At 37.9% G+C, this 15,395-nt stretch overlaps 1 protein-coding gene across 3 annotated transcripts in view; it reads right to left on the bottom strand.

The window, feature by feature from the left end:
• The window catches only part of CHEK1 (checkpoint kinase 1), a 30,901-nt gene extending 18,520 nt beyond the window's left edge, over window positions 1–12,381 (bottom strand). The window contains exons 1-7 of one of the 3 annotated variants that reach the window (XM_076002628.1): window positions 12,316–12,381; window positions 11,481–11,565; window positions 10,461–10,684; window positions 8,611–8,675; window positions 8,448–8,517; window positions 3,110–3,298; window positions 1,855–1,959 (exon numbers count right to left, since the gene is read on the bottom strand). In XM_076002628.1, the coding sequence (XP_075858743.1) occupies window positions 1,855–1,959; window positions 3,110–3,298; window positions 8,448–8,517; window positions 8,611–8,675; window positions 10,461–10,684; window positions 11,481–11,545 (718 nt within the window). In that variant the 5' untranslated portion in view covers window positions 11,546–11,565; window positions 12,316–12,381. The other 2 variants (XM_020286765.2, XM_076002629.1) reach the window with 2 other exon arrangements.
• Window positions 12,382–15,395: the final 3,014 nt, after the last annotated feature.

Below are 15,395 nucleotides of genomic sequence, written 5' to 3'. Positions count from 1 at the left end.
CTCTAGCCTGGGCAACAAAAAAAATTCAAAATAGTATCATAGGCCTGGCGCAGTGGCTCATGCCTGAAATCCTAGCACTCTGGGAGGCCGAGTTGGGCGGATTGCTCGAGATCAAGAGTTCGAAACCAGCTCTGAGCAAGAGCACGACCCTGTCTCTACTATAAATAGAAAGAAATTAATTGGCCAACTAATATATAGAGAAAAAATTAGCTGGGCATGGTGGCGCATGCCTGTAGTCCCAGCTACTCAGGAGGCTGAGGCACAAGGATTACTTGAGCCCAGAAGTTTGAGGTTGCTGTGAGTTAGGCTGATGCCACAGCACTCACTCTAGCCTGGGCAACAAAGCAAGACTCTGTCTCAAAAAAAAAAAGAAAAAGAAAAACAACAATATCATATATAGACCTGTTAGGTTAAATTTAAAAAAAAAAATGTAAACCAGGCCGGGCGTGGTGGCTCACTATAATCCTAGCACTCTGGGAGGCCGAGGCGGGAGGATCATTTGAGCTCAGGAGTTTGAGACCAGCCTGAGCAAGAGCGAGACTCCATCTCTACTAAAAATAGGAAGAAATTAATTATTTTAATGGCCAAATAAAAATATATATAAGAAAAAATTAGCCGGGCATGGGGGCACATGCCTATAGTCCCAGCTACTCGGGAGGCTGAGGCACAAGGATTCCTTGAGCCCAGGAGTTTGAGGTTGCTGTGAGCTAGGCTGATACCACAGCACTCTAGCCCAGGCAACAGAGCGAGATTCTCTCAAAAAACAAAACAAAACAATGTAAACCAATGAAATGGTACAAACTTTCTGGAAAGCAATTTGGCAAAAAATGCTATAACCATTAAAAACTACATACATCCTCAAACCTGTAATTTTGTTTCTGAGGATTTAAGTAAATAATTTAAGGATATGTGCAAAGATTAAATTACATGGATGCTGATCATCTCTCTTTTATAATACTGAAAATTTAGAAAAAAAATCTAAATCTCCAACAAAGTGAATTGGATGAGTATAGTAAGGAATATCCATATACCAGAATACTATCCCAGGCTTTAAAAACAATGATGTAGACCTACAATTATAGTTATGGAAAAATGTTCACAGAGCATTAAAACAAAAAAAACTGGTTATGAAATAGCTTGTGTAGTATGATCCCATTTTGTGTAAAAACATGTATACTTTAACATATATTATATATATATAGTCATGTACCGCACATTTCAGTCAATAACAGACCACATATAGGATAATGATCCCATAAGATTATAATACTGTATTTTTACTGTTTCTGTGTTCAGATATGTTTAAATACACAAATACTTACCACTGTGTTACAGTATTGCTTACAGTATTCAATATAGTAACATCCTATGCAGGTTTGTAGCTTAGGAGCAAAAGGCTATACCATATAGCCTAGGAGTGTAGGAGGCTATATCACCTAGGTTTGTGTTAGTATACCCTACGATGTTCACACAATGATGAAATCGCCTAACAACGCATTTCTTAGGATATATCCCTATTATTAAGTGACACATGATTGTACTTACAATAAAGTATCAAAGCATGTATCAAATTCTTCTTTTTACTTTTTTCTTTTTTAAATAAAAGGTGCACAGATTCAAGTTGTCCTAAATATACATTCCCCAAAATATTTTTAAAAAGCTATTTCTGAATTCTAGGATTACAGGGTTATCTTTTCCTCAATTTTTATTTATATTTTCTAATCTATGTACAAGGATCATGGATTATTTGTGATCATTTATAAGTTCAAAAGAACAAAATGTAAGAAAAAGTTCAAATAGCACAAGACTTCATTATTAAGGAAATCAGTATTTTCAATTAGGTAGCACAGTTACCTAGAGGAGCAGAATCGATTTTTTTCCACGGGTTGAGGTATGTTTTTTTTTCTTTCCAATCAGAATATTCCTGACAACTGTCACTGGGCTGGTCCCACGGCAATTCTAAAAGTAAAAAAAGTCCCAGTTTTCTGAGTATTTATATCATTATAAGAACTAAAAGAAAAATTAATCCAAATCCATGAAAAGTAACCTACAAATTAATTCAATATGGTTTTCAATCTAATAACACCAACTCAGAAACTTTAGAGGCACTTTAAAGATAGATGAGCCCACTTCTTTTTTCCCCCCAAGAAGGAATCTTACTCCAACGCTGTGGTAGCTCACTGCAATCTCAAACTCCTGGGCTAAAGAGATCCTCCTGCCTCAGCCTCCTGAATAGTTGGGACTACAGGCACACGCCAGAGATGCCTGGCTAATTTTTCTATTTTTAGTAGAGACAGCATCTCGCTCTTGTTCAGGCTGGTGTTGAATTCCTGACCTCAAGCTATCCTTCTGCTCGGGCCATCCAGAGTGTTAAGGATTACAGGCGCGAGGCACTGCCGATAAACCACGTATTGCCCTAGTCTTTTTAAAACTGTTTACATGAATCTTAAAGGAGACATCTGTTGTGATTTTTCATTTAATAACCATACATACTTCATTTTAAAAAGACCTTTGGGGTCAAAAGTTCCAAGTTATTTATAAATAAATTACTTCCTGCAATGGTCTAAATGTTTGTGTCCCCTCAAGTCTCAGTTGAAATTCTAACCTATAACGTAAGGGTATTTGGAGGTGGGGCCTTTGAGAGGTGATAAGGTCATGAGGGTGGGAGCCTTCATAAATAGGATTAGTGCCCTTATAAAAAGACACTATAGGTCAGATTGTAGTGGCTAATGCCTATAATCTCAGTGCTTTAGGAAGCCTAGGCAGAAGGATCACTTGAAGACAGGAGTTCAAGACAAGCCTGGGCAACATATTAATAGCAAGACTTCATCTCTCTAAAAAAAAAAAATGGCCACCTGTGAATCAGGAAGAGGGCCCTTACCATCCATGCTGTCACCCTAATCTCAGACTTCCAGCTTCCACTGGCAGTAAATTTCTGTTGCTTATAAGCCACCCAGTTTATGATACTTTGTTATAGCAGCCCAAACTGATTAAGATGCTATTAAAATACTATTATATAAATATGGATTCTCTTGATTTAATTTATTTTGGTATAACAAATCAGGCTTTTCATAGGACAGGTGTTTTATCATGAAGAAATAGCTCTTACCTCCAGCCAACATTGCAGTAAGTACTATTCCACAGGACCAAACATCAACTGGTTCTGCATGAAATTCTTTTCTTTTTAGAAGTTCTGGAGCAACATAAGGTAAAGTACCACACATCTTGTTCAACAAACGCTCTCGATTATTATGTCGAAACACTGTCGCCAAGCCAAAGTCCGAGATTTTGAGATTATCTAACAAAAGAAAAAGGATGACACTGAATAAAAATGTTTTACAAATAGATATACTTGAAGGAATTAAGTGTTATTGGAAAAATCACTGGTGTTACTTAAGGTTTATAAAAACTCTCTACCTTAAAATGACCAAAATAAAAAAGAAATTTGAAAAAAGAATAGGCTGGGCACAGTGTAATCATGCCTGTAATCTTAGCACTCTGGGAGGCTAGGCAGGAGGATTGCTTGAGCTCAGGAGTTCCAGACCAGCCTGAGCAAAACTGAAATCCTGTCTCTACTAAAAATATAAAAATTAGCTGGGCATCATGTTATGCACCTTTAGTCCCAGCTACTCGGGAGGCTGAGGCAGGAGGATAGCCTAAGCCCAGGTGTTTGAGGTTGGTGTGAGCTAGGCTGACACCATAGCACTCTAGCCTGAGCAATGCAGTGAGACTTTGTCTCCGAGAAAAAAAAAACAACAAAAAACATCATCATCATCTATGCTAAAACCAGGAAAAAAGCCTCATCTTGTCTACTAACTTAAGAGAAATATCTTCAACACACAAAATAGTTTGGACCGGATTAAAGAAAGATGCAGGAGTCAAAAAGCAGCTGCTCTTCTGGAAAAGAGTACTCCAAACTTTGGCTGAAAGCAGAGCAAAGCCCTTCATTAGATAGTGTGGAGTGCAGGAAGGAGACATCAGTAATATACTGGGCACAACTTTCTCAGCAACAAACAAACCCAGTTGGCAAGAAGAAAATATATGAAAACATACCAAATTAAAGAACCACAAACCATAAGAACTTCGTGGCAATGTGGCTAAGCCGAGAAACAAAGGAGAAACTGTACAAAAAACCCTGAAGAATGAATTTCACCCGGACTTACCATCTTCAACACACACAGACTGCAGGCAGGACTTTCAACTTTACATACACTTAGTGGGTATCTACTGTAACCAAGTGATAGGTACTGGGCTAGCCAACGCAGGCAGTAGATAAATCCGTGAAGAAGATGTACAATAGAAAATGGTTGTGAAGGTTATGAAAATATAGAACATTATAGGATTTTAGAGCAATGGATCTAACCTTGTCTTAGAAGTTAGGGAAGGCCATCTATTATTAGAGGTGTCAACTAGTAAAAATCTTTTCAGAAGGCAATCTGGCAAAAGATGCTAAATTTTGAAATATTCACTTTTTGAACTAGCAATTCTCACTCCTAGGACCATATCCACAGAATAATCCCACAAATTCACAAACATATTCATGGCGATATTATTTGAAAATAACTGTCCACCAATAAAGAAATGATTAAATCGTATATGCACACAACGAAAACTATGGAGGCAGTTGTTAAAAAAAAAGGTATATCTGTATGCACAAACATGGAATAGAGTATAAGTAGGGGGAAAAAGGCTAGTGGTATAACAAATATTATAACATGACCCAGTTCTTGTACTGGGCCTGTGCACAAATTTATAGAACAATCATCACTGTTTTATTTTTTTTTTAAGTTAAAAACAAATGTCCCCAAATAGGAAACTGATTCTTTTAAAAAATCAAATACATTCACCCAATATGATATGTAAACCACTGATGATGTTTACCAGTATGTGACTTTGGAGGCAGCTACTGTGATTATCCTTTTAGTAGCTAAATATGCTACAATTTGGACAAATCACTGAGATTAAGAGTTCCAAGTTACAAACAATAATCACTTAAAATACTAAGCCATTATTAAAACATTCCTTGGATTTTGTTCTTTCATTATATCTGCAACATAATACTCAGGTTATAGAACTGCACATACTAAATTCAAAATTTAGGAATGTTGTTACCTCTGAGAAAGAGAAAGGAAGTACATCTGTAGAGGAATACACGGGAAGACTTTAAATACCGGTAATCTTTTACAACTTTTTAAAAAAAGACTATTACTAAATATTGAATAGAAACAAAAGAATATTTTATAATATATAAATAATAAACATACACTCATAGGAAATTTTCTATTTCCTTTGAAATCCCCACTAAATACTTCCTTGAATACATTCCCTTCCCAACGTTCTCAGAGATAACCAGGATTCTGAATTGTTTTATTATGCCCTTTTATTTATTCATTTATTTATTTTTATCACATTAACTGCCATGTGAATTGTATTTAACTCACACTAGCTTTCAGCCCAGGGCCTCATGAAGCATATATAACTCACACCTCTTCATTGTGGAAGCTGCAAGAACTATTTTTCAAGTTGCATATAACTCACGCACAGAAAACAATAAAAAATAATTTTTTTATTAAATTAGAAAGGATCATTTTGTTTTTGAAGTTTTTATCCTGTTTTTGCAATAAAACACTGTGGCCCCAAGGAAAAAATTTTTTTTCTAGTATAGCAGTCAATGTGTTAAAATTGAGATGGGTTGCCTGGGATAGTCTCAAACTCCTGGACTCAAGTTATCCTCCCACCGCAGCCTCCCAAGCTGCTGAGATTATAGATGCACAATACCGCATGCCCGGCACTCTTGCTTTTCTGTGTGATTTTTTTCCCCACATTTTGGATCCCTGAACAATATATTTGGTTTTACACATTTTTGAACTTCATACAGAATCAGACCATATGAATTCTTTTACAACTCTCCTTTTTGGCTCTATATCATATTATATTCCTGAAATTCAGCCATGATATTGCTTGTAGATATAAATCATCCATTCCATAACTTATTTGTTTTACTGCTGGTAGACATTTGGGCTGTTTCCGGTTTTCTGCTATATTATAAACACCACCACTGACAGCATTCTTATAAATGAATAATGGTTTATATTTTAAGCCAGATGAGTAGATGTTTATCATATTTTATAACACATATTAGACATTTTATTTTTAAGTTTTTTTTTTTTTTTTTTTGACAGCAGCCTGTATCTGTATTAAGTTTTAAATATAAAGATTTGTATGCTATGTAAATATATTTTAAAGGATAAAAAATAAAATCCACATACACATAAATGCATATATCCTATGATCTAATTTTACACCATAACTAGCACCATAACTAGACAAATTGATGAACTAGCAGAGTATACTGAGGCACAATTGTTAGAGAAAATTAGTGAGTCATTCTGGTACACAATCAAGGTTGACAAGTCTACCAATGTTGTCAAGAAGGCTACAATGCTAATTTTTGTGCGATGTATTTTTCAGGAGGATGTACATGTGGATATGTTGTGTGCACTTTTGTTGGCAACCAATACCACCACAGCTACAGAACTATTCAAGTCTTTGAATAATTACATATCCGGATAACTGAATTGGCACTTTGTGCCAATATATGTATGGATGGAGCAGCCACCATGACTGGACAGCTTTCTGGTTTCACTACTCAGGTCAAGAAGGTTGCTTCTGAATATGAGTCTACACACTGTCATCCATAGAGAAATGCTGGCCAGCCAAAAATATGTCACCTAAACTAAACGTTTTGCAGGATGTGATTAAAATTATCAACCACATTAAAGTACATGTCCTTGGCTGGGGGCACAGTGGCTCACACCTGTAACCCCTCTGGGAGGCCAAGGCAGGAGGATTGCTTGAGGTCAGGAGTTCAAGATCAGTCTGAGCAAAAACGAGACCCCTGTCCCTATATATTTTTCAAAAGTAAATAAATAAAGTACATGCCCTAAACTCATGTCTGTTCATGTAGCTCTGCAAGGAGATGGATGCAGAAAACATGTCTTATCTTAAAAGCAGAAGTCAGATGGCTTTGGGTGCAATACCAAAGCTATTAGCATTCACAAATTAATGAAAACAGCATGAAAAGGGGAAGCAAAAGGAATCCTCATGGCTTGCACTGCACTCTCATTTCTCAGGATTCATCAACAGAGCATCTTATGGCTCCTTTTTTCCTCATATCCCAAATTTTTTGAATATCTAAAATTTTGCTTTGTGCCTTATGAAGAACTTGCAGAAAGCTAAATAACTAAACCTCAGGGTTGGACAAAATCTTGAAAGTACTTTGGTCTAACTAGCCATTCAATGTTTAAATATCCTTTACAATATCCCTGATAATTATATAATCCAATGTTTGACACTAAGGTCATAAACATACTAAATTCCAAAGCACCCTATTCCATTTTTTAACAGATACATTAATGAGGGTTGTCCTTGAATGAATACGAATTGATTTGATATAGTTTTCACCCACATGTTATGAAGAACCATATTTAACAATTAGCAAGTTTCATCTGAGTTCCTTCAATCAGTCCTATTTTGCATAGTTTATAGCCTTTTCATCATCCTGGTCATTCTATAAGAGTACTTCAGTGGTATGCATGCCTTTTACAGTGTGGATCCAGGAAACCCAGTGTTTCTGGTGTAGCCTCATGAGTAGTGCTGGACTGCTACCTTCCTCATTCTAGATAGTAGCACCTTAGTTTTCTACAACCACATCACACAAGTGACTAACATTAAGTTTGCTGCCTACTAAATGTCTTTTTTTAACCCATTTTGCTGCTAAGAACATGCCATTCAACTTCACTTGGTTAGTTTTTTTTAATCCATATACTAGAGTTTAGATTTTTCCCTAGTAGAAACAACTATCAGACTTGACCCACCTCTCTGGCCTGCTAAATTCATTTACTCAACAAATATTTTTGAAAGCCTACTATTTGTCAGGTACCATTCTAACACTAAGAATAGAGCACTAAACAAAATAGATAAAAACTACTGCCTCAGACAGCTGACATTTTTCATCTTTTTTGATCATGACTGTATAAGTTAAAGCTTTCACTATCCATCCCTCTCAGTTTAATGGAATTCATAACATATAGCTAAACTTCTTACATCTTTATCCAAGTCATAAATAAAAAGGGTGAACAGGACAAGGCTAAAGTCTGGGGTATTCCAACAGAAACTTCTCTTTATTGATCCACAAAAGAATTGTTTACATTTATCCTTAAAATTACTCATCTAGCGAGCCAGCCTTGCATCTAACTCTGACTTCTCTAACTTATCCACAACAGTATCATAAAACACTTGTGAAGTTCAAATATACTAAGTCTCCCAAATTTCCTTGACTTTTCAGATGTGTTTTGAAATTTCAGTAATACAAAAGACTTGATGATCTTGTCTTGTATAGTTGTATTAAAATAATTTAGGTAGCAGTGACAAAATACTTAACTTACCCCTTTCATCCAACAGGAGATTTTCTGGTTTAATATCCCTGTGAGTTATTCCAATACCATGCAGATAAACCTAAGGGAGAGGCGGAGGAAACACACCAGAATTTGGCAATTTATTTCATTTGTACCAATTTTAAGTAATAAGAAAAGAGAAAATTCTACCTACCACCCCTGCCATGAGTTGATGGAAGAACCTCTGAGCATCTTGTTCAGGCATCCCTATGTCTGGCTCTATAAAATTAATCATAAAAGTATATTGGATAATCAGGCATCAACCACATAGCTGCTTAATTTAAACACTTATGATTGTACTTTAGCAAACAGAATCAAATGCCAATAAAAGAATCAGTAGTCCACTGACATATACAAGACTTAACTTATATATTCACAACTGTTAAATGGCAAAAATGAAGTAACATCACAGGAAAATTATAGAGAAATAACAAACTATCATCCAAATTAAGAATGTAATCCATGCCTGGAAAGCCCATTTAATCCTCTACTAACTCTGATTTATTTGCTATCTTTCAAATTCCCCCCTATTTTTTCTAAATCAGGCGTCCTCAAACTACAGCCCATAGGCCACATGCAGGTGTTTTTGTCCATCTGTTTTTTACTTCAAAATAAGGTATGTGCAGTGTGCATAGGAATTTGTTCATAGTTTTTTTTTAAACTATAGTCCAGCCCTCCAACGGTCTGAGGGACAGTGAACTGGAGCCCTGTTTAAAAAGTTTGAGGACCCCTCTTCTAAATGTTATGCCAATATTTTTCCTATTCCTGAAATATAATTGCCAAAGAATAATTCTGGACAAATCTAAGCCAATTTCACTAATATTTAACAGATTTAAAATTCATACACTCCACTGAAGGGAACAGTGAAAAAAAAAATGGACAAAACTTAATTTCACACTACAAAGCCATGAATGCCTGTGAAGTTCCTTCACAAAACACAATCTTTTTTTTTTTTTTTTGAAACAGAGTCTCACTTTGTTGCCCAGGCTAGAGTGAGTGCAGTGGTGTCAGCCCAACTCACAGCAACCTCAAACTCCTGGGCTGAAGTGATCATACTTCCTCAGCCTCCCGAGTAGCTGGGACTACAGGCATGCACCACCATGCCCAGCTAATTTTTTCTACATATATTAGTTGGCCAATTAATTTCTTTCTCTTTATAGTAGAGATGGGGTCTCGCTCTTGCTCAGGCTGGTTTCAAACTCCTGACCTCAAGCAATTTGCCCGCCTCAGCCTCCCAGAGTGCTAGGATTACAGGCGTGAGCCACCGCGCCCAGCCACAAAACAGTCTTATTAAGAAATGTTTTTCTGTCAGTTATCTTTGTATATTTTGATCTCTCCCATTAACTCATGATTTCTTTTACCCCTAATTCTCTCCTGATATTCATATCAAAAATTCTAGCATCTGTAATCAGTTTTTAACTGTTAATACAATAACTTTAAATAATAAATTTAGTCCCTGGGGTCTAGTGGTTAAAAATAATAATAAATTTAGAACCACAGAATATTTTTATGTACTTCTCAGTGTTCTGTAATATCAATCCTTTGAATCTATACAGAACACTTAGGTAGCAAACACAGAATTTACTTAATATATATAAAGCAATCCTAGAAAATTCTTAATTATTTCATTTAAACAAATAAGGAAATAAAACATGCTACTATTTTGGATTTATGAATGTATACAATGATATCACATAACTAGAATGTCTACAGAGAAAAAATTATATTGGTATACATAACATAAAACTAAAGTATCATCCTTAAATTCTATAAAATAGCAATTCCAATCAAAATCACATATATAACTTGGGAAAAGTTTTCTTTCAGTGACTCTATATATGCTTTCATGTGTTAATACAAATTACAGCAAAAAAAAAAAGACAATTTACTACAATTTCACTATTGCACAAGCAATTCTGAAAGGACAATGACCAAACAGCATATCAAAGATTAAAAACACAAGTTTAAAAACTTGTTTGATAGTTATCTGAAACTTTTACATACCTATTCTGTCAAAAAGTTCTCCTCCACTACAGTACTCCAGAAATAGATACTGGATAGTGCCTTCTCTCCTATGACCATAGAATTTCACTACATTCTCATGATTGAGCATTTTATTGATACAGATCTCTTTTTTAATATTTTCTGGACAGTCTATGGCACGCTTCATGTCTACAATCTTCACCGCAACTGCTTCTTCAGTTATTCTATTCACAGCAAGTTGAACTCTAAAAAGGAAAAGAAAAAGGGTTGTGACATTACTGACATTTGAATTTCATTTCTTTTAAAATTTAAAAAGATTAAATATGACTCATCCAAAACTATTTTACCTTTATTACTTTCTCCACCAAAGAGAAACCAAGGAAATGGTTTCTGCCATGTTCTCAACAGATACTACTCCTTTCTGAAAGGTGAAGTACAATAGCTAACACTCCAAAGAAGTCATTATGCTATACACACACAAGTCATTTAGAAAAGGCTTGATAAACTAAATTGGGATAATAGCAATTCTAGGCCACATCAAAATTATACATGTTCTAATCATATAATTTTAACAGCATTACCTAACATACATCCTATTGTATATATGCCTGTGGTAACTAACTGTCTAAGCACCTATCGATACTAATGTTGCCATCTTACAGATGAGGAAACAAAGGTACACAATGACATTAGGAAGCTTGCCTAAGATCACAAAACAATGGCCAGTAGGTGATACAGTAAGGATTTAAAACCAGGCAGGCAGTGCCTATTACCAGAGTCTATTACCACTATGCTTAAACCCCCAGAGAAGAAATATGTGGGAAGGGAAGCAATGATTTCACTATCTCTTCCAGCTCTTTACAAAGAAAATATTAAAAAGAAGAAATCGCATAACTTCAGTTGCCAAGAGTCTTGGATTTCAAACGCTGAAATCTATCCTCTAAGGCACCACTCTACTAGAATTAACAACTCCAAAACAACGAACATGTACTCAGACAACAGACAGAAAACTAAAGCAAGCATGAAGAGACTCAAACTCACTCTCCGTAGGCACCTTCTCCCAGGGTTTGCACCAAGTCCCAGTCTTCCACAAAGGGTACTGCCATGACTCCACCGAGCACCGTGGCTTATAAAAGGTAGGAATCCAGAAAAGATGGAGGATTAGTGCAAGATCACCTGTAAAGCCAGTGAACCCTGCCTCTTGCCATGACTCCCACTACAAATAACAGCTCCTGGTTTCCCCTTATATCTCATCCATATTTATACAAGTCTTTAAAGCACAAGCAAGTATTCAAAACTTAAGGCATTTTCTCGTGTAAATAACAATCCCCATTCCCACGCACACCAAAGGCTGAAACTCTGCCCTCCTCAAGCCTGAGAGGAAATTAATAGTGTGGTGCAGCTGGGGGACAAAGGATTTCTGGGGAACGACTGGGGGAGGGGTGGGAGAGTGAGGGTCTGGGAAGGAGGATAAGGGGGTATGGGCTGGCGGGGCACGGAAGAATACGCCTGCTTCAGCGCCTCCTCCCCACTTGCTCAGTTCCAATTCCACCCCACCCTTATCGGTCCCAAAGGCCGGGAGGAGCCCGGGGCGGGGCCAAACTGCCCCAGCAGCGGAAGGGCTGGGAACCCAGGACGACGCCCAGACTTCTGGGGTTCCCAGACAGAGGAGTACTAATGTCGCCCGTCCTGCCTTTACAAGGACCTCCTGGCACCACATACCTCCACCCTCCGAAAACCGCCCCTCCGCGGGAGTCTCTCAGCCCTCCTTCGCTCGTCACGGCTAACTCCCTCTCGCCGTGCCCTTCGTCACTAATCCAGACCCCGAACTCCTTCTCCAGAATCCTTTCCCACCCTACAAGCCGCCCTTCCTCACCGAGCTCTCCAGAGCCCGCCACCACAGGAATCCAAATGCAGCGCTTTTCCCGCCAAAACCTCCTGGCGTCACGCTGTCGCGAACGCGCGCGCCCTTGCCGTAAAGCAGAACAGTGCGCGTCCCCGGGTGCAGCCGCTCTGAAGATTGGTGAATACAGGACACTAGTGCTGAGAGGTTTCCGCTATCGCTCAGGGTTCCTTTGCAGTCCGGGAGAGACCCGGCTGAAGAGATATAAGGGCTGCCGACCGCATGGGTTCGAACTGACGTCTGGGCCCAAATGGGAAATGGTATCTGGTGCGGGAAGCTCAGCTGGGTCGTGCTCTGGCGCTCCTGGGCGGAGCCGAAGGCTCCATCCCGAGTTAGCGCACTGCCGACCGCGCGCGGTGTACCAAGGCCGTGCTGTCCGCTTTGCTCCCGGACGGCTGCTCGGATAGCTACGTAAACCCACCAGCCGTGACCTCTGAGCACCTGGCGCTGCTGCCGGGCAGGATTGTGAGGAGGATTACAGTCAATAACGTGCTGCAGAGCGCTTTGTAAACTTTAGTGTGCTGTACCCATACTGCTAGGACCGAGAAATTAGCAACAGCTGTTGAGAAATGATCCTGTGACGAATGAGGAACTTTGAAGTGGGAGTGAGCCATGAAAAATGGCCACACGTTAAGTGTGAGGGGAAGGGTGCAGAGGAAGAAAGCAATTTTTTTTGTGCTTGAGGTAGTGTCAGGATAACAAATGGTGCCTTGTCTGTGAACAAGCTTCAAAACAATGCTTTAGTTCGGTCTAACCGTTTTGAAGGAAGACACTCTGCTTTGTTTACACTTCTTAATGTGTAAGAAACAGGCAGGTAGAAGCCAATATAAATTTCATAATGCAAATAAAAGGTAGAGAAACTCATTTGAATGGGAAAGTAAATTCTGAGGAAAGGCACGTGGGAACAAAAGTTGGGAAAAACTAAAATCAGTATTCGTACAGTAAATTAGACTGGGAACTCAAGGCAGAGGCAAGATCATCTCCATTCAATCCTTAAAACTTCCAGTCCTTAAAACTGGGCCACATATACTCAGCATAACTAGGTACTGTAATACTAGTAACAGTAAAATATGCAGAAACACACATATGTTTTAAAGAAGCAAAGTCAGGGACAAAACTCTTCAAATCATTATGTGTGAAGTTTTTAACCATGACACCACAATTTACGTTTCATGTAGTAAAAAGCAAGTTTTTATCATTTTTTCATTTATCCCATTTTCTCTAGCTTCTTCACTGCTGAAAACAAGACTGAAGAAAACAGAAGGACCTGCACAATTCCTGTCTTAATTAATATATCCTTTTTAAAAGACAATAACCCATTAGAATAGAGTATGAGACCCAAAATTATTAAAACTTTGAAAGCCTTTAGGTGGAAGGTAATTAAATGAAATAAAGATGAATCCCAGAACTAACAATGGGAAGTGAAAAAGCAACTTGATCTACATCAAAGAAATCCCTAAAGGCTCAAGTTGAACTGGTGACACCAAGTAACTGAAGGTGGAGGTGAAAGTGGGCTAAAACCAGGGTAGGCTGAAAGACTATGTAAGAAACAAATAGACTCCCTGCATTCCCTCCCTCCTCCATATAACCAAGGAAAGGCCCCTCCCCAAAGTTGGTACAAGACTTGAGAGGGTTGATGCATGGTATCTAACTGGAGAGCATTAGGCACAGTTAAAAGCTTGAGTATTTTACTGAAAACAGAGGCATTAAGTTTAAGTTTATGCCCTGAAGGTTGAGCCTGTAAAACTTCTTTCCCTACTTTGAGAAAGCTGACAGTCTGGCTTATATCCTTCAGTAAGAGAATATACAAGCCTTCTTGAGGGAATCTTACCTATGTAAGAGAAAAAAAATCTAAAAGATACCAATATGAGAGATTTCACAATGTAATAGCCCAGCCAGATCACAGTAGACTGAAACTCACATCAATAAGCTCCATCTGCCCCCCAAAACAGACCTTTCAATCAGCTTTTTGAGGGTCCCGTTCTTGAAGAGCAAAGGAGCAGTCAACCAAGAATTTAAGAAAGTCTTTAATTTAAAAAATGTCCAAAAGAATATTCAAACAACAAAAAAAAACCTCTTGGACATGTAAATATGATACCAGAAAAAAGAAAACTACTCTAAATAGATTAGAAAAAAAAGCTGAAGAAATCTCTAAGAATGAAGATGATAAAAAATAGAAGAGTAAATATAAGAATATTAGGAGATTAATTCAGGAAGTCCAACATCCAAATAACTATTTTTCAGAAAGAGGGTTGGGGAAATCTACATATAATGTAAAAATATTTCTCAGAATGGAAGAAATTGACTTTCCACACATAAAAATCTAAACTACCCAGCACAATGGATGACCTACTCAAGATACATTATTGGGAAAATTTCAAAACATTATAGACAATGAGACGATCCTAAGAGGTCTGGGGTGGGGGTGATAGGGAATGGATACATACAAAAAAAAAAAAACTGGAAGATAGAAAACAATGGGGTAATGCTGTCACAATAATCCTAAAGAAAAATTATTCCTAATCTGAAATTATACACCCAGCCAACCTGTCAATCAAGTGTGACAAGAGACATGCAAGGTTCTCAAGAAATTTATCTCCCAAAAATACTTTCTCAGGAAGGCACTTAGAGGTGATAAATCAAGAAAGAAGTCAGAGGATTAACACACACAAACAGTATGACAGTAAAAGGATACACCAACGCAGGAGGTATAAAGCAAACCTACAGAGTAAATCAGTCCAAATTGGAACATAAACACCAGATAGCCCTAAGAATGAATACGTAATGTTTCTCAACATAGAAAAAGGAAGTTGGCACAAATGAAGAATTGGGGGAGAAATTAGTGACAAGTACAAAAAACAAATGAAAAACTCCCTTAAAAAAGTCATGCAGGGGCCGGGCGCGGTGGCTCACGCCTGTAATCCTAGCTCTCTGGGAGGCCGAGGCGGGCGGATTGCTCGAGGTCGGGAGTTCAAAACCAGCCTGAGCAAGAGCGAGACCCCGTCTCTACTATAAATAGAAAGAAACTAATTGGCCAACTAATATATATAGAA

Source organism: Microcebus murinus, chromosome 4 (assembly GCF_040939455.1).
Source record: "Microcebus murinus isolate Inina chromosome 4, M.murinus_Inina_mat1.0, whole genome shotgun sequence".
In the NCBI taxonomy this organism is placed as follows: Eukaryota; Metazoa; Chordata; class Mammalia; order Primates; family Cheirogaleidae; genus Microcebus; species Microcebus murinus.
The sequence above is the reverse complement of the archived record's forward strand: the minus strand, read 5'-3'. Positions and strand labels throughout refer to the sequence as shown.